General features: G+C 42.7%; 2 protein-coding genes across 2 annotated transcripts; both read left to right on the plus strand.

Moving 5' to 3' along the window:
* Positions 1-962: 962 nt before the first annotated feature.
* Positions 963-1,928, plus strand: LOC142458652 (olfactory receptor 3A2-like). Its single transcript, XM_075559605.1, has one exon. The coding sequence runs from the start codon at positions 975-977 to the stop codon at positions 1,926-1,928; it is 954 nt and encodes a 317-aa protein (XP_075415720.1). The 5' UTR covers positions 963-974.
* Positions 1,929-16,907: 14,979 nt separating this feature from the next.
* Positions 16,908-17,882, plus strand: LOC142458653 (olfactory receptor 3A2-like). The gene has a single exon (XM_075559606.1). It carries the CDS (start codon positions 16,926-16,928, stop codon positions 17,880-17,882), a length of 957 nt encoding a protein of 318 aa, XP_075415721.1. The 5' UTR covers positions 16,908-16,925.
* The last annotated feature ends 2,531 nt before the right edge of the window (positions 17,883-20,413 follow it).

Genomic DNA, 20,413 nt, shown 5'->3' on the forward strand with positions numbered 1-20,413 from the left:
TAACCCAGGGGCCACCAGAAGCCACCCACTCCTATGAAGTCAATTGTGATTCATAGCAACCGTGTCAGACAGTAGACCTGGCCCAGGGGATTTCTGAGGCTGCATAATTTCCTAGATGATTACCTCAGTGTCCTCCCAGGGATCAACTGGTGGATTTGAACCACTAACCTTTGGTTAGCAGCACAATTCTTGGCCCCTTGCACCACTGGAGCTGCTTCATGGAAAACCTGTGTTTGTGAAATGGGGAAATTCAGCTGTTGCCAGCAGAAACTAACCTACAAGCTATGGTTACAACTCTTATTTCAGTAGGTGCAAACATATAGACAAAGTCAATCATTTTAAAATTAAGTTGCTATTCAAACATCAGTGTAAGGACTGGGATAACAGCAAGTGTACTAGCAATGGATCGAAGAGAGAATTTGAATATATAGGTTAGAGCAGGTGCCTCACTTCAGGGACATGTATTTGGCTGGTCTTTCTGGTGTTTATAGTCCTGGGTATATTCTCATAGAAGACATACCTTCATTTGCTCTTCACTACTTTTTGAAATCTTCAACGCTAATTTATGGTTTCATAATCTTTCTAGTATTTTGAGCAATAAAACTTATTATTATAATTTAAATCTGTTTCATAATTTAGATGATCCCTCAAGGAAGACATGGAGAAATTCCTTCCCCATGTGACTATATTCAAAGATGTGGACTATTTTCCTCTTTTGTTCCCAAGGATTGCCGATAAGAATTTCCAATTGAAGAGTTGCTCTAGATATGTCAGCTGACAGTAGATAAGCAATATTGAATAGGTCAGTGGAGGTGTGGTAGGAAGTGGGAAAACATTCATCCTGACAACAGGGAACTTACCAGGGGCGTTTTTTTTAGTCTTTAAAATTTTTGAAAGGGTTTAAAGTATCTATACTAAGTAAGTACATTGGGGGACTGATGCCTCCACTCTCGGACATCTCCTTGCAGGAGCTCATGGAGTCAGATGTTGGGACCAACAGGACAACTCTGAAGGAGTTCATTCTGCTGGGCCTGGTGGAATCCGAAAGCCTGCAGCCACTGCTCTTTGTTCTCTTCCTCTTGGCCTACTTGGTCACCGTGGGGGGCAACCTCAGCATCCTGGCAGCCATCTTGATGGAGCCCAAACTCCACACCCCCATGTACTTCTTCCTGGGGAACTTGTCAATGCTGGATGTTGGGTGCATCACAGTCACAGTTCCCCCAATGTTGGGTCGTCTCCTGTCCCACAGGCGTACAATTCCCTATGAAGCCTGCCTCTCACAGCTCTTCTTCTTCCACCTTCTGGGTGGGATGGACTGCGTCCTGTTGACTGCCATGGCCTATGATCGCTTCCTGGCCATCTGTCGGCCCCTCACGTACAGCACCCGCATGAGCAAGGAAGTCCAGAGGACATTGGTAGCTGCGTCCTGGGCTTGTGCCTTCAGCAATGCACTGACCCACACTATTGCTCTATCTACTCTCACCTTCTGCGGCCCCAATGAGGTCAATCACTTCTACTGTGACCTCCCACAGCTCTTCCAGCTCTCCTGCTCCAGCACCCAAGTCAATGAGCTGCTGCTCTTCGGTGTAGGTTTCATTATGGCAGGTTCCCCTGTGGTTCTCATCATCATCTCCTACATCCACGTGGCAGCTGCAGTTCTTCGGATCCGTTCAGTGGAGGGGAGGAAGAAAGCCTTGTCCACATGTGGCTCCCACCTCACTGTCGTTTGCCTCTTCTATGGGACAGGGATCTTCAACTACATGCGCCTGGGTTCAGAGAAGGCTTCAGATAAGGACAAAGGGGTGGGGGTTTTCAACACGGTCATCAACCCCATGCTGAACCCACTCATCTACAGCCTCCGAAATTCCGACATTCAAGGTGTTCTACGGAGGGTGCTAGGACAGAAGAGATCACTGAATGGAGAGTGAAGTCATTTCTTTCTTGCCATATTTATGCTACAGAATTATTACCCATGAGGGCAAAATCCATTTGTTCCTATATCATGAGGCCTCAATACTTTTGTACAGTGTTTCTCCTTTAAGAAAACCCTACCTGGTTAATTTATTCATTCAATAAATATGTATTAAATTATTTCTCTGATCTACTCACTATTCTAGGGTTGATGAATCAAAAGTCTCAATATGCGTGCAAATCACATCCCAATAAAGACAAACAAACATATTGAATAAGAATCACATAAATGGTATCTCATAGTGTGATGTGCAATAGAGAAAACAAATAAGACAGCAAATATCATCTTAGGATCTGATGAGCCAGACCCTTGCCAAGTTGCTCCCTTGTTTTTAGCTGTGCTGAATTTCTGGATAGAGTTGAAGCTTTGGAAGTTTAGTAGACCTGGGAAATATGGTCCTACAGGAAAAGGGCATTTGGTTAATTACAACCTGGGTCCCCTAGAGTCACTATAAGGTTTCCTTCTGACGAGGACTTGAAATTCCCTATAGATCAAATGTCAGAGTATTGTTATTTAACCCCTGGGCCCTATACCAACAATAATTCTATTTTTCTATATCTTTCACATCTGAGAAATTCAGTTCTCCCCACCCTCCTACGCTGGCATATGAGAATCTAACCAGATATTTGGTGGCGGGTATTAGGCATGTAAAAAAGGAATAACTAAAACTGATCCCACTATTTTGGAGTCAATTGTGACTCATAGTGACAGTGCTCCGCCCAGAGCAGAATTGAACAGTACCTTGGGGTTTGCAAGACAAGATCTTTATGGTAGCAGACAACCTCGTCTGTCTCCTATTGACCAGCTGTTGGATTTGCACTCCATGAGCAGCCAAGATCTTGAACAGAACTCTTTAGAGAGGAATAATCCAAACTCCCGGGCATCTGACCCTTCAGACTCAAAGATAACCTACATAGGGTTTCTGAGCCTGGAAATCTGCACCAGAGAAGACAATCTCATCTCTCTCTGGCAGAGTGGCTCGTGGGTTTGAACAACTGAACTTTTGGTTAGCAATCCAATGCTTACCCAACAGGACCACAAGGACTACTTATAGCGAGAGGAGTAAAGTTCAATAACTAAAACTATATTGATGTCTAGATATCCTACACTCATAAGAGGAATATTTTATCTCCATTCGCTGCCATCTCTTTTATTCTTACTTGAAATGTGGCAACATCTTTGAAAGAACAAAGTTTATTCCCCACCATGTCCTCAGAATTTTAAGTATCCAATATGACCATCTCTATTACACTTCATTTTTCTCTCTCAAATCTCCAGGCTCAGAACATGTACATCCTTAAATATGGCCCCTGGGATCCATGCCACGTCCTAACTTTCTCTTATCAGTAACTCACTACAGCTCCAAGTGTCTCCCTAGTCTTCAAACAGGCATATGCTTTCTCTGCAGATTCCCTTACACAGAAACAAAAACACGCCCACCTCATGCCTTCACTTTGACTCTGATTTATGGCCATCCATATAGCGCTTCTGAGGCTATAAATCTTTATAGGAGCAAATAGCCACAGCTTTCTCCCAGAGAGGCTAGTGGGCTTGAACGAAGGATACTCTAATTCCTATCTCACAGCAAGTCTGCCCTTCCTGTACTGTGTTTTCTCCCAAGTCCTTGATTTACCTATACTCACTTCCTGGGTTCAAGCTTTTGGAAGGATAGGCTGAGGCGGGGATATAAAGAAAAGGTCGGATGAGAGGAGATGAGACAGGATTGAGAAGAGAACAATGAAGATCCAGGAAGGGGTGGGATGAGATGGTGGGAGAAGAGTGAAAGGTTAGACATGGGCGAGCGTTCAGGAGGGAAGAATGGCAGAGTGGAAAGGAGGTGAGAATTGGGGGTATCAAACAAGGAGACTCAGCTAGGTTCATGAGGGGAAAGATGGGTGTGGAGAAAGTGAATAAAGAATCAGAACGCCAATGAGAATAGCCTTCCTATTGTGGATGACTTCCCCTCACCACAGGTTCATAAAATAACCCGAATCTCTATGGTTTGGCTCCACCCTTCCAAAAAGCAGGAAAAAAATAGTCTTAATTTTTATGAAATTATAATAATATAGTCTGAGAAATCATTTTTCTTCTTCTGGGCATGATACTATTTGAGAAAGAGAGCTAGTAGGACATACAGAGAGGAGAGAGAGGGGGAGACTATGAGCACTGAGGGGTCCTCTTTCCAAAACCTATAAAAATTTCAACTCCCCAAAATATGCTAAATGCCTTTGAGGGTGAATAACTTATGAGGAAAATAATAAAATGATAAGTACAAAGTTGATGATTGTGGTTAACTTTAAAGGTGGAGAAAATGGGATAGAATGAGGAATTGAAACGATCTCTGCATTTTAACTGTATATATGTTTGAAGTCCACACATGCTGCACCTTGGATTAAATTTTGTCTCTCCAAAATATGTACGCATTTGGCTGGGCCTTGATTCCCAGTGGATTGACAGCTATTTAATGATTCAATATCACAGTATATAATGGAGCTCCATGACATGCTCTCTTATGATCAGCGCTGTAAGGGCTTAGGGTGCCATGCAATACCCTCACTTGAGTTACAGCCCTGATCTGATCTAAGGGGAGTTTATCTGGGGTGTGGCCTGGGTCATCTTTTATCTTACAAGTGATCAAAGGAGGGAGAAGCAAGCAAAGAGAGACAAACAATGCCATCAAGAACGAAGATCCGAAATTGGAGGGCATCCTTTGGATGCAGGATCCCTGTGCTGGGAAATTCCCAGACCTAGGGGAGGGAAAGCCAAGAGACATCAAGATCCCCAGGGAAGCTGAGTTCCTGATGTAGAAAGGAGATAAGGACTGTCCCCCAGAGCCTACAGAGAGCTTTGCCCTGGAGCTGGCCTGTAGAATAAATGCCTATCAGTTAAAGCTATCCACTTGGGCTTCGTTCTGTCATAGCAGTGCTAGGGAACTGAGACACAGTGTCATCATTGTAGGATTTACTAAAATTATGAGGTAGCTACACAAGTGATTTCTCCCTTTATTCTCAATGCATGCCTGGCATTTTTAAGATTCACATTTTAAAAGTCACAGAACAGATCTCTACATGTGCACACCTAGAGTGACCATCTGTCTTTGTCTGGTATTCTACTATATATATATATATATATCCCCCCATTTTATCATCCACTCACCATGATAAACATCTATCTTCTTGCTGCCACCAACCATGGTGTGGGGAACAGTCTGCTGTGGATCTCTTGAAAGATTTTCTCTGACAGTTATGCTTACGAGTGGGATATCTGAGTAATTAGGTAAGTAGGTAGGTAGGTAGATAGAGAGGTAGGAAGGGAGGTAAGTAGATAGGTAGGTAGGTAGGTAGGTAGGTAGGTAGGTAGGTAGGTAGGTAGGTTGGTAAGTAGGTAGGTAGAGAGGTAGATCAATAAGTGTATAGGTAGATACAAGCAAACAAATAATTAAACTCACAAACATTGAGTCAATTCTCAATCATGGTGACCCTATAGGACAGGGTAGAACTGCTCCTGTGAGTTTCTGAATCATAACTCTCTATGGGAGTAGAAAGCCCTATCTTTCTCCTTCAGAGAGTCTGGTGATTTTGAACTGGTGGATGGATATGGACACGTCATATTCATAGTTACATTTAATCTTAATAAATCATCATACATTGCTCTTCTGATTATCTCTACTAGTCTCCACGCCCATCTACAGGGCACACTTCCTATTTTCCGCAGGGACTCACCAGCATCTGGGTGATGAATAACTCTAGTTTGTATTCGGATCGGTGTGAAGTCACACCTCATTCTTCACTGTTTGCAAGTGAGGTGTAAGATCTATTCATATCATCTTAATCATTTGGGTTTCCATTTCTGAGATCCTCTTTTCATATGCTTTGCCAATCTTTCTTCTGAGTCTTCATCCTCCTTTTATTTGGTTTAATTTCTTACAGTTGTGGGATACTGAGATGGTTAATGTTCATTGTACTAACCTGGCCAATGACCACCTGTGGGATTAATTGAAGCCCGGAGAGATAAGCGACTCGTCGAGCTTCGCCTCTCTTGTCTCTTGCTCTTTGGTCATCAGATCACTGTGCGTCTCCCTTGTTTGTTTTGTGCCTCAATTTTCAAGCTACACTACCTGTGGGATACCTAACCTGTGAACTGCGTTGCTGTAATTTGAGGTTCCTTCAAGTCCTGCTACACCAAACTTTTGGAATGTACATCTCTTGAGCTGTGGACTGTCGGACCCTGTCATCTGGCTGACTGTTGGTGACAGTCTTGATGTTTGCTGCCTGTGCCCGGATAGCCTGAACTGCTCTACAGAGGACTACCTGGTGGCCCTCAAGACTTGAAGGACTACCAGTGTCTCAAACTATCTCATGGGAGTGAGTTGCACTGAGCCATATGTACTGATTTATAACTTAATTAACTGATTATTTCTTATCTATCTCTACAGGTAAACATATATAAAATTATGAGCGTTCTTGGTTTGTTTCTCTAGAGAACCATGTCTAACATAGATACCAATCCCTTGTTTGATTTAAAGACATTGGAAATGCTTTTCTCGAATCAATTTTCTGTTAACTTTGAGAGTGGTATCCTTTTTTTTACCAGAAAATCTTAAATTTTCCTATTTAAAAATATTATATATATAATATATATATGCTTTTATCAATTCACATGGTGAAGTAAAATCCCATATACCATTGCTGGGTTTTCTCCAATGGTAACATAGTGGAGAACTATAGTATTGTATAATGGCCACAATATTAACAATATATACAGTCAAGATCCCAAACATTTCTGTCACAACAAGGTTTTCTCCCTTTTTTTTAGGGGAGGGGGTCACAAATTACTTATTTTCTTTTTTTAAATCATCTTATTGGGGGCTTATACAATTCTTACCACAATCCATACATACATACGTTGTTTCAAGCACTTTGAACATTTGTTGCCATCGTCATTCTCAAAACATTTGCTTTCTGCCTGAGCCCTTAATATCAGCAGCTCATTTCCCCCCACCTTCACAGTTTCCCCTTCCCTCATGAACCTTTCATAATTTGTAAAATATTATTAATTTGTCATATCTTTCACTGTCCGATGTCTCCCTTCACGCACTTTTCTACTGTTCATCCCACAGGGAGGAGGTTATATATAGATCCTCATAATTGGTTCCCTCTTTCTAACCATCTTTTTCTCCACACTCCAGGTATTGCCATTCTACCACTGGCTCTGATGGGGTCATCTGTCCTGGCTCCCCGTGTTTCCAGTTCCTCTCTGTACCAATGTACATCCTCTGGTCTAGCTAGATTTGTAAGGTAGAATTGGGATCATGATAGTGGGGGAAGGAAGAATTTAAGAACTAGAGGAAAGTTGTATGTTTCATCATTACTATACTGTACCCTGACTGGCTCGGCCCTTCCCCACGACTCTTCCGTAAGGGGGTGTCCAGTTGCCTACAAATGGGCTTTGGGTCTCCACTCTTCACTCACCGCCATTTACAATGATATGATTTTTTGTTCTTTGATGCCGGATACCTGATGTCTTCAATACCTCGTGGTAACACAACTGGTGTGCTTCTTCCATGTGGGCATTGACGCCACTGAGCTAGATGGCTGCTTGTTTGCCTGCAACCTTTAAGGCTCCATATGCTATTTATTTTTTATAGCCGGGCACCATCAGCTTTCTTCACCACATTTGCTTATGCACACATTTCTCTTCACTGATTGTGTGAGGAAGGTGTGCACCATGGAATGCCAATTTAATAGAACAAAGTGTTCTTGCATTGAGAAAGTACTTGAGTGGAGGTCCAATGTGTGTCTGCTGCTTTAATTCTAGACCTATAAATATATGCACGTAGATCTATTTCCTCACCACCCTAAATAAATATGTGTTTATATGTACATGTCTCGATTTAGACCTCTACATGTACATATGTACATGCTCTTTGTCTCCTAGTTCTTTCCTCTATTTCCTTTTATTTTCCTCTTGTCCCACTATCATGCTCAGCCTTCATTTGGAGTTCAGTAATTTCGCTCGGTTACATTGCCCTTACCAAGCCTCCCACACCCTCCTTGCCACTGAGTTTGGATCACTTGTTACTCCCTTGTCCCTGGGTTGGTCAACACCACCTCCTAATTTACCTGGGTTGGTCAACACCACCTCCTTATTCCCACCACCCTCCCATGTCTTCGCCGGAACCATTGGGCCTGTTGTTTTCTCCTCCAGATTATTGATCCAGACTATCTTATCTAGATTGATCCACAGAGATAATTATATGCACCCAAAAAACAAGGCATAGCAAGACAAAGTGACAAAAGAGAGCACAACAATGACAACAAAAGAGAAAATCAATGACCCATAAAAGAATAAATTAATTTAAAAGAAGAAAACAAAAAATTTTAATTTTAAAAAGAAAGAAAAACCTGTAAATAGTTCAAGGTCTGATTTTGGACGTCTAGGCATGTCCTCCAGTCAAGTGCAATGGCATGCCACACTCTGGCCCCCGAGTCTATCCTTTGCAAAGCCTCAGGAGCTCCATGCTCTGCTCCCCCAGTTCCTCTTCTGCATGTCTTTAGTGTTTTGGCTCAATGTCGTGGGGTCAGTCTGGCCTATCCCACTCCGAGTCTCCAGTGTTGTCCCCTGTAGGCCCATGGGGTCAGCGAGGTGTCTCATAGTGGGATCAGCCATATGGTCTACTCTATATATTGGCTATTCGGAGTGGGGCTATCGTCCTCCAGGCCTGGTGGGCCAGGATGTGCTCCACTCTCTCTTCCTTCCCATTCATTTGCTCCCATTTGCTCTGATCAGACATGTCCCTCTCCCCAGCTACAGCTTCAGTACATTTTTTGGGGGGAGGGGCAGTTGTCCACTTAGCTGGGATTGGGGCAGAGGCCTCAGGCCCCTCCACTGGCTCCCTATTTCAGACCGACATGTAGCATTCGCATTCCAGAACACTGGATTTAAGTCTTGACCCTCTTTCTCTGTGGAGACTCACAGGATTCCTACCCACCCCTGGGGTGGCTCAGTGCCCTATTCCCCCTCCTCCCATCTCTTTTTTTTCCCCTTTCCTCTCCCCCACCCTCCTTTCTAGTTGACTACCATATGTACTCCTGATTTGGTCTGGCCCTGCCATACTACCGGGACCTCACCCCTGGAGTATTTGTATACAGTATTTGTATACAGTGCCCTTTTGCATTTTCTTTTCTTTTTTATAAACTTACCTCAGCGGATTCATGTTGTACTTGGCTTAGTTCACTTAGCATAATTTCCTCTAGTTCTTCCCATGTGGCGATATGCTTCATGCGTTCATCACTGCTTTTTAGTGATGCACAATACTCCATGGTATGTATGAACCGCAGTTTTTAAAACCATCCATATGTTGATGGAAATTTGGGTTGTTTCCAACTCCTTGAAATTTTGAACTGTTCTGCAATGAACGTTGGAGCACAGCTGTCTGGCCATGGTTTGTTTCTTGCCTCTTCTGGGTATATGCCCAGTAGGGGGATGGCTGGGTCGTATGTTGGCTCGATTTCCATCTGTTTTAGAAATTGCCAGATTGATTTCCATAGTGGCCGTACATACCTACAGGTCCACCAGGAGTGGATAAGAGTTCCTATCTCACCACAGCCCCTCCAACACTTGTTGCTTTCTGACTTTCTGAATTGCGCTCTCTTTGAGGGTGTTAGGTGGTATCTCATAGTTGTTTTAATTTGCATTTCTCTTATGGCTAAAGATCGAGTATCTTTCCTCATATGCTTATTGGCCATTCGGATTCCGGCCCCTGTGAAACTTCTGTTCAGGTCCTTTGCCCACCTGGCTCACTGGGCAATTAGTTTTTTTCTTTGTGGAAGCTAGCAGAGTATTATAGGTTTTAGTAATAAGACCTTTGTCTGATGTGTCATTGCTAATGATGTTTTCCCAGTCCGTGGACTGTCTTATTAATCTCTTAGTGAATTATTTTGATGTACACAGGTGTTCTATCCTCAGTATATCCCATTTGTCAGTTTGTGCCTCCTCTGTGGTTGTGTCCCTCCCTATTTCTAATAGTCTATGTATTCCCTCACAATAAGGATTTCATGAAAACTTTTTGTAGTCACACACACTTCTCCCCTCATTTCTTATTTCCGTAGTACAGGGAGTGTCCTCTGGACATTTCTAAGGAACATAATGAGATGGCGGTGTCTCAGATTTCATATGAGGTTCCTATACCCTGAGCCTGTGGCTCCTTGCTCCATACTCGTCCAAAGCAATGTTGGCGTCTCTTTCTCGTTCATATAGTCCACCTTCAATGGAACATCTCAGCAGTTTATTGGAACAATCTCCAGGCATCCTGTCAGGATGTGGACTCCTGAGTCACAGGAAATGCTCCCATGTCAAATCCCTCTTTATAGGCATCTGGGGGTCTGCTCCATTCCCTGGTCTCATTACCACTCCACGTGCGCTCCTCGCAAAACTGATGACACTAGCACAGTGGGCCAGCCTGTATTGGCCAGGACATTCGTTTCTTATTGCTGCTGTAACCACCACCAACTGACTAGCTCAAAACACCAGATATATAATATCTTACACTTCCTGATCCTAGAAATCTTCAATGAGTTGTACCAGGCTGAAATCAAAATGTTGGTAGAGCAAGTTCTTAGGGAAGCTTCACGGAAGAATTGACTGGTCCTTCTTGCTTCGCTTGGCTGCAAGAACATGTGGAATGCCCTCACTATTGTCTGAAGAAGAAGCAAAGGGCAAGAAATCAGAAGACAGGCTGAGCATGGATGAGTCAGAACATCTATTTTATGGGTCTGATACAATCAATGATAGACAATGATTGTGAAGATCCATAGGGATGTTACACTGGCGAAATCCTTAGCACATTGTCATATTTAGACAAGCTTTAATGAATGCTAACAATTGGGGAATAGTGGCATACTTCAACATCTTGCCTCATGTAATCATCTCAGTAATAATGATCAGTGGAGAATGCGCTCATTTCACCGACCAAGGCAGGACATTGAGACCTAGAGGGGGTCAGGAACTTGTAAAATCAGCAGACAACCAGGTGTGTCTATTGTGACTTCCTCATGCTCCAGGCTTCCCTGGTGAGAGGAGAGCTTCTTCTGCCTTGGAGAAGAGGGGCGGGGTGGTCATTGTGGATAAGAGGAGAAGCCAGAGATGCACACTCCTCAACCTTTCCACAAGTTCCACAGAGGATTCTATGGCCTCTATCAGACACTCAATCTCTAAAAATCTGACCTAGAAAGCTGCATTGAGAGCCAGCTCTCCTGAGTCCTTCTGGCACCACTCAATGCTTCTACCACCACTTCCAAAGCCAGTATGAGATCCCTAAGACATGGTCCCAGTTGCCCGTGCTAACAAGTCCCCGAGGGAGGAGGTACCTGAGGATTCATTATGAAAAGGAATCTGAAGATAGCATCTTCCTCTTGAATCCTAATTGGGGGTGCCTCACAACCAGGTCCAAGGGAGGTCTGGGAATTGGCTTTTCTTTGCTCAATGTTCCTAAAGAAGAAAATGGTCCCAATAATCAAACCAAACCTCATCTTTGTTGTACTTCTAGTTCCCTACGTGGCTTTGGAGGTGTGGACCAGAGACCCCACCACTAAGAAGAACTTACATCAGCTAAGCAAACTATCTGCACAGAACAGCCGGCCTTTTGGAGAGAGTCTAAAATCCTAGAAAGTGTGAGACAACATTGTTGTACTAGGGAAGGCAGTGAGTTTGTTCACTTTGTTCTTAGTCTCTCTTCCTGTTTCCTGAGAGGCCTAATTTCTGATGCCCCAAGGGAAGATTGTCCTATGATACAGAGAGTTTCTTTCCCTCTGTTTTTTTTTTTTTATATATAATTCCTTGCTTGCTTCTGGGTGGACACCAGGGTCTGAATTGCTCCTCATTTTCTCTCTTGAAGAAATCTCACTGACTTCTATGTCCATTCCAGGTGAGTACACTCAGGGGTTCTTCTTCCTAATTCAGAGAAGGGCGTTCGGTTGACATTGATTCACACATGGCTTTAAAGGTAGTTCAACTGATGCTTCTGAGGGAAAACTTATTTATGGGAAGAGCTGGAACTACAAAAGGTCCTGGATCCTTTATATCCCCCTCTGCCGAAGACTTTGTCTTGAACCACGTCTTTTCTCTGGGGTGAATATGAAGATAGTCACAAAGTTCAGCTTCTGCTCAGGACTTAGTCAGTCAACCAGGCTGCCTAGAACCTTCAGGTTGAGATTCATTGAGTTTTTCCATTGGCAGAACATGAGGGGGTTCACTGGAGTCCCACTGATGTGTAAACCAACTGTAGCTGCATCTCCAGGCATCTGGAGATTTGGCAACAACATCGTCTTGCTCGCCTGTCCCTGACTATTGTTTCCTTGTCTTTAATTAGGATCCCTCTTGAACGCCTTATTCTTTAAAACATAAAACAATGTTGGTATGAGGATTGCTACATTATTGCTTGGCACCTTCAAAACAAAGAAAATAATTCATTCCCACAATGACCTTGTTCCATGAACTTGAACCTACTACTACCCTAAGTGACATGAGTCCATAAAAAGTTATCCCAAATTCCAAGAGGACAACACATTTTCTATGAAAACTCCAAATCACGTACCTATACCCTCTTTCTCTGAAAGCCTATGAACATTTAATCTTCCTTATGTATTAATCTAAGACACACTGAGTACTAATGATGTACAAAGAACAGTGATATTGATAAGTATTGTACTAGAAAAAATCATCAAACACGTAGTCTGTCCTCTAATAACTTACAGTGAAGTAGAGGATATGGTCTCTATTCATCAATGAATCCCAGAAAGTAAACATAGTAAGTTTCATCACACACTGTGTGAGGGAGGTTTGAGAGGAGAGGGATCATTTGGAGATGGGAAATCTGAAATAAGAACTCATTCCGCAGCCAGCATTTGAGTCAAGTCTTGAAATGTGTGGACACGTGGAGTTGGAGGAGGAGGAGAACAAATGGATGAAAGTGTGTAAACACAAACAGGTGGAGACTCACAGCCCTGCAAGGTGCCCCTTGCCGGCATTACAATGAACCCAAGAGGGAAGGGGGGGAGCAATGGACTTTTCCTTGATAAAGAGCATGCAAAGACTTGAATCCATTAATCTGTATCTACTGTTTTGTCAATTTTTCATGCACTTATCTATTGATAAACTGATCAGTGAGAATCAGTCCTAAGGACAATACCCAACAAACACCTCCAAATCACATGACCACTGGATTAAGGGAGATAAGAGAGGGCACCACCTAACGTCTAGGGCTATTCAATTTGCAGTCCCCAGGTCCCGAACACATGATGGAGACCTCCTTAAGGAGTTAGTCATTGGGATACACAGAAACAGCCTCTGACTCTAAGAGAGGGTCCATTCAGGTGCTTATTCTCTACTGGAAGCTGCAGGTCAGATTGTAATTCTACCTGGACTGCAAGGCCACCTGGAGGAGTTTGTGGAGGAACGTTCTGAATCCTTTAAAGAGAAAATCGATCAAGAGGGGAAGCAACAGCCCTCATCTAGGTGCCCTGGGTGCAAACACGTTGGCGGCTCTGGAGCCCGGGTGGATATTAGAGCCACCTGAGGAGCTATAAGAAAGCCTAGCTTCCACCCAGACCAATGAACTCAGAATTTGTAGTACAAGATTTTGGCCTCAAGATTTTCATTTTCATGCTTCCCAGGTGATTCCACCAATGATCTTTTTTGATAATTTAGTCTACTAGGTGGACAGGTATTGTAACTGAATATATTGACAAACAGGGCTTTGTAAAATGGCTTAAATTTCTGAAACTTTGGACACTGTCATTTTAAAACGATTGTGTCCTTCAGCATTATCAGTAAGGTAAAATTAGACGGATGTCCATGCAAGCTTCCAATGTAAGGGTGCACAAGGGAGGGCTCCTAGCGGTTCCCAGTGAGTAGAATCCCGAGAGAACAGTGACCCATTGGAATCCCTTCGGGCAGTGGTTCCTGACCTTCCACAGGCTGTGGCCCTCTCATGCAGTGCCTCATATGGTGGCGACACCAACAATAACATTATTTTTGTGGCTTCATCACTGTAGTTTTGCTACCATTATGAATTTGAATGTAAATATCTGATATACAGATTGTATTTGGTGACCCCTGTGAAATGGTCGTTTCACCCCCAAAGGGGTCACAACCCTCAGGTTGAAAACTATTGCCTTAGGGAGTCCTTTCTGTATTAAAAAGATAGTGCTCTCTGGGTCCATCCATAGAAATTATGATTTATCTGGATGGAGTTGGAGTTGTGAAGTCAGGGGATGTTTAAGCTCCCAGTAATGCAAATGCACAATCAGGGTGGAGACCCCACATGGTAGAGTATGAAGAGATGTGAATGACAGACAAACTCCTTGTCCTCTATTAGAAGGAAGGATAGCATCAGGCAACGAGGTAGCATCTATCCCAGAGGTGCCTTCAGGAATTTAACAACTACAGATCCACGGGGTGGGTGGCTCTTTGATATTTTCAGGCTGCAAGGGGATTCAAGACCACTGAGGCATATAATTGATTTCCAAAGAAAAGGCACAAATCCCCTCACAGTATCAAAGAGAGGCACTGGCTGGATGTTTCAGGAGAGCTCAAAACAAAACAAGAACTCGCTGCCATCGAGTTAGTTCTGACTCGTAGTGACCCTATAGGACAGAGTAGACCTGCCTCTTGGGGTTTCTGAGACTAGACCTCTCTCTGTGAGCAGAAAGTCTAATCTTTCTCCCACAGAGTAGCTGGTGGTTTTGAACAACTGACCTTGTAATTTGCAGCTCAATGTATAACCCACTTCTACCCCCTGGAGTGTGGTTGACAGAAAATGAAACTGTGTGGGGCGGTTTAACATAACAATCTACCCAACATTTTGCCCTAGACAGGCTCTCTTGAAATTTGCTAGAAAAGGGACTCTAAGATTTGTAAGGAATTATGATGGAGGAGCAGGGACTAGACCATTTACTGACAAGTACGTTTATTGTTACTTCTAAAATTGGACAGTTAGAAAATTTTAAAAACTCGACAATGTTATATTCCTACCTTTCTTTGGAAACCACTAATAATATCTCGATATTTCCTTCTACTTACTGTGTGTTTCAGGATTGATATCAAATTTTATATATGGTTTTGCATCCTCTCTTCTTTACCATCTTATAAAAATTGTTTGGTTTTATGAAGTTATTCTGTTTATGTAGAATTTTTAAATTACTGTTTTCCATTTTTATATTAATATACAAGCACTCATGTATTACTGTCCATCATTTCGTCTTACAGACAGGCAGTTTGTGGGAGCTTGTTTGTTACTGTGATGCTGGAAGCAGTCACATTTCAAATGCTATGGATCAGTACCAACTCGATGGCACTTACCCACCATAACATACATTATAGTATATTTTTTAATCTTGCAATTTTATTCTACTTGCATTCTTTAAGGATTTTTTAAGGATTTTTGAATTATCCACTGTGAATATTTTATTAGTAGAATTTCCTGATATAAATGAGTGATGCCTCTGGAGCATTTCTTATCTCTGGTGCCTCCTTCATAACTCCTGTCCTGGGGCTTCATCACCCCAACCCTGGCCCTTATCACCCTTTCCTATTTCCTCTCAAGACTGCAAGTTCACAAATCAAACATTGTGTCCTACCTTATTCTGTGCAAAGGAATAGCACTAATCATTACTTTTAAAAGTCTGACCCACAACCCCACTTTTCCATGGGAACAGAAGCATATTGATAACTTTTGATCTGGAGCTTGATATAAAATCAGAAAGACATTTCAATCTGGTCCTCTGGTTACTTGCGATCAGTGGAAGGCTTCGCTGTTTCCATCTGCAAGCTAGTCAATTTCCACTCACAGCAACCTTCAAGGACAGACTAGACTGTGCCCTGGGGTTCCCCAGGCCGTATTTCGTATGAAAGGAGTTTGTCACATCTTTCACCCATGAAGCAGTGTATGCGTTCCAACCTCCAGCTCTTCACTTTGCACCAGAAGCCACCCACTCCCATGAAGTCAATTGTGATTCATAGCAACAGTGTCAGCCAAAGATCTGGCCCAGAGGATATCTGAGGTTGCATAATTTCCAAGAAGATTGCCTAGTGTCCTCCCAAGGATCAACTGGTGGATTTGAACCACTAACCTTTGGTTAGCAGCACAATTCTTAGCCCCTTGTACCACTGGAGTTGCTTCATGGAAAACGTGTGGTTGTGAAATGGGGAAATTCAGCTCTACCCAGCAGAAACTAACCCACGGGCTGTGGTTACAACTCTTATTTCAGAGGGTGCAGATAATATAGACAAAGTCAATAATTTTAAAATTAAGTTGCGATTCTAAATACAGAGTAAGGCCTGGGTTAACAACAAGAGTACTATCAATGGACTGAAGAGAAAATTTGAATGAATAGTTTAGAGCAGGTGCCTCACTTCAGGGACATGTATTTGGCTGGTCCTTCTGGGGTTTATAATCCTGGGTATCTTCTCTTAGAAGACATATCTTCATTTGCTCTTCACTACTTTTTGAAATCTTCAACGCTATTTATGGTTTCAGAATCTTTCTAGTATCTTGAGCAATAAAACCTATTATCATAATTTAAAATCTGTTTCATAATTTAGATGATCCCTCAAGGACGAGATGGGGAAATTCCTTCCCCATGTGACTATATTCAAAGATGTGGACTCTTTTCCTCTTATGTTCCCAAGAATCGCCGATAGGAATTTCCAATTGAGAAGAGTGGTTCTCTATATGTCAGCTGACAGTATATAAACAATATTAGATTGGACAGAGAAGGTGTGGCCTAGTAAGGGGGACAACATTCATCCTGACTACAGGGAACATATCTTGGGCTTTATTTTTATTTTATTTTTTTGAGTCTTTAAAACTTTCAAAAGGGCTAAAGTATTTATGCTGAGTAGGTACATTGAGAAACTGATGCTTCCGCTCTTGTACATCTCCTTGCAGGAGCTCATGGAGTCAGACGCTGGGACCAACAGGACAACTCTGAAGGAGTTCATCCTGCTGGGCCTGGTGGAATCCGAAAGCCTGCAGCCACTGCTCTTTGTTCTCTTCCTCTTGGCCTACTTGGTCACCGTGGGGGGCAACCTCAGCATCCTGGCAGCCATCTTGATGGAGCCCAAACTCCACACCCCCATGTACTTCTTCTTCCTGGGGAACTTGTCGGTGCTGGACGTTGGATGCATCACTGTCACTATTCCTCCAATGTTAGGTCAGCTCCTGTCCCACAGGCGTACAATTCCCTATGAAGCCTGCCTCTCACAGCTCTTCTTCTTCTACCTTCTGGCTGGAATGGACTGCTTCCTGTTGACAGCCATGGCCTATGACCGCTTCCTGGCCATCTGCCGGCCCCTCACGTACAGCACCCGCATGAGCAAGGAAGTCCAGAGGACATTGGTGGCTGCGTCCTGGGCTTGTGCCTTCAGCAACGCACTGACCCACACTATTGCTCTATCTACTCTCACCTTCTGCGGCCCCAATGAGGTCAATCACTTCTACTGTGATGCCCCAAAGCTCTTCCAGCTCTCTTGCTCCAGCACCCAAGTCAACGAGCTGCTGCTCTTTGGTGTAGGTTTCATTATGGCAGGTTCCCCTGTGGTTCTCATCATCATCTCCTACATCCACGTGGCAGCTGCAGTTCTTCGGATCCGTTCAGTGGAGGGGAGGAAAAAGGCTTTCTCCACATGTGGCTCCCACCTCACTGTCGTTTGCCTCTTCTATGGGACAGGGATCTTCAACTACATGCGCCTGGGTTCAGAGCAGGCTTCAGATAAGGATAAAGGGGTGGGAGTTTTCAACACGGTCATCAACCCCATGCTGAACCCACTCATCTACAGCCTCAGAAATTCCGACATTCAAGGTGTTCTACGGAGGGTGCTAGGATGGAAGAGATCACTGAATGGAGAGTGAGGTCATTTCTTTCTTGCCTTTTTTATACTACAGAATTAGTACCCATGAGGGCAAAATCCATTTGTTCCTGTATCATGATGCCTATATACTTTTGTTCAGTGTTTCTCATATAAAAAATACCATACTTGGTTAATTTATTCATTCAATAAATATGTATTAATTTATTTCTGTGATCTACTCACTATTCTGGGTTTTATGAATCAAAAGTGTCGGTATGCCTGCAAGTCACATCTCTATAAAGAAAGACACCAAAAATATAATGAATAAGAATCACATAAAGTGTATCACATAGTGCAAAGTGTCATAGAGAAAACAAATCAGATAGGAGATATCATCTTAGGATCACATGAGCCAGCCCCTTGACAACTTGCTACATTGTTTATAGCTGTGCTGAATTTCTGGATAGAGTTGAAGCTTTGTAAGTCAGTAGACCCTAGAAATATGGTCATAGAGGAAAAGGGCATTCAGTTAATTACAACCTGGTTCCCCTAGAGTCACTGTAACGTTTCCTTCTGATGAGGACTTGAAATTCCCTATAGATCAAATGTCAGAGTATTGTTATTTAACTCCTGGGCCCTATACCAACAATTATCTTATTTTTCTGTTTCTCTTTCACCTCTGAGAAAATCAGCTCTTCCCACCCCCCTCTACTGGCATACAAGAATCTCACCAGATGTTTGGTGGTGTAATTATGTATGTAATAAAGGGATAACCAAAACTGAACCCACTATGGTGGAGTCAATTCTGACTCATAGTGACAGCACTCTGCCAAGAAAAGAATTGAGCAGTACCTTGGGGTTTCCAAAAGGACATCTTTATGGTAGCAGACAGCCTCGTCTGTCTCCTATCGACCAGGAGTTGGATTTGAACTGCATGAGCAGCCCAGAACTTGACCAGGACTCTTATAGAGAGGAATAATCCAAAGTCCCGGTCATCTGACCCCTTCAGACTCAATGAGAACCTACATAGGGTTTGTGAGCCTGGAAAATCTGCACCAGAGAAGATAATCTCATCTCTCTCTGGCAGAGTGGCTCGTGGGTTTGAACAACTGACTTTTTGGATAGTAATCTAATGCTTACGCTATAGTACCACTAGGACTACTTATAACGAGAGGAGTAAAGTCCACTAAAGGAAACAATATTGATGCCTAGATAGTATATCTTAAGCTTAAAAGAGGAATATTGTATCTCCATCCTCTGCCATCTCTTTTGTTCTTACTTGAAATGTGGCAACAGCTTTGAAAGAACAAAGTTTATTCCCCACCATGTCCTCAGAATTTTAAGTATCCAATATGACCATCTTCTAAATTTTTTTTTTCTCCATCAAATCTCCAGACTCAGAACATGTCCATCCTTAAATGTGGCCCCTGGGATCCATGCCACGTCCTAACTTTCTCTTATCAGTAAGTCACTACAGCTCCCAGTGTTTATCTAGTTTTCAACCAGACATGTGCTTTCTCTCCAGACTCCCTTACACAGAAACAAAAACATGCCCACCTCATGCCGTCACATCAACTCGGATTTATAGCCATCCATATAGCGTTTCTGAGGCTATAAATCTTTACAGGAGCAGATAGCTGCAGCTTTCTCCCAGAGCGGCTAGTGGGCTTGACGAAGGATACTCTAATTCCTATCTCACAGAAATTCTGCCCTTCCTGGACTGTGTTTTCTCCCAAGTCCTTGATTTACCTATACTCACTTCCTGGGCTCAAGCTTTTGGAAGGATAGGCTGAGGCGGGGATATAAAGAAAAGATACAATGAGAGGAGATGAGACAGGATTGAGAAGCAAATAATGAAGATACAAGAAGGGTTGGGATGAGATGGTGGGAGAAGAGTGAAAGGTTAGACATGGGCAAGGGTTCAGGAGGGAAGAATGGTAGAGTGGAAAGGAGGTGAGAATTGGGTGTATCAAACAAGAAGACTCAGCTAGGTTCATGAAAGGCAAGATGGGCATCGAGAAAGTGAAAAATGAATCAGAATGGCAATGAGAATAGAATTCCTATTATGGAATTACTTACCTTCAGCACAGGTCAATAGCATAACTAGAATCTCTATGGTTTTCCTCCACCCTTCCAAAAATCAGAAAAGATAGTCTTAATTTTTATGAAATTATAATAATATAGTCTGATTACTCATTTTTTCTTCTGGGCATGATATCTTCTGAGAAAGACAAATAGTAGGACATAGAGAGAGGGGGAGACTATGAGTAATGAGGGACCCTCCTGTCACAACCTACAAAAATTTCAACTCACATAAATATGCTAAATGCCTTTGAGGGTAAAACACTTTTTTAAAATCATTTTATTGGGGGCTTCTTATCACTTCTTATCACAATCCACACTTCCATCCATTGTGTCAAGCACATATGTACATTTGTTGCCATCATTATCAGAGGGTGAATAATTTATGAGTAAATTAATAAAATGATAAGTACAAAGTTGATGGCAGGAATTAACTTTGAAGGTGGAGAAATCGGATAGAAAAAGGGGTTAAAAAGATCTCCGCATTTTAACTGTATATACGTTTGAAGT

The sequence above is a fragment of the Tenrec ecaudatus genome, chromosome 10 (genome assembly GCF_050624435.1).
Source record: "Tenrec ecaudatus isolate mTenEca1 chromosome 10, mTenEca1.hap1, whole genome shotgun sequence".
In the NCBI taxonomy this organism is placed as follows: domain Eukaryota; kingdom Metazoa; phylum Chordata; class Mammalia; order Afrosoricida; family Tenrecidae; genus Tenrec; species Tenrec ecaudatus.

Excerpts from the sequence above, each read along its gene's own strand:
- LOC142458652 (XM_075559605.1), top strand. The coding sequence starts at position 975 with ATGGAGTCAGATGTTGGGACCAACAGGACAACTCTGAAGGAGTTCATT.
- LOC142458653 (XM_075559606.1), top strand. The coding sequence starts at position 16,926 with ATGGAGTCAGACGCTGGGACCAACAGGACAACTCTGAAGGAGTTCATC.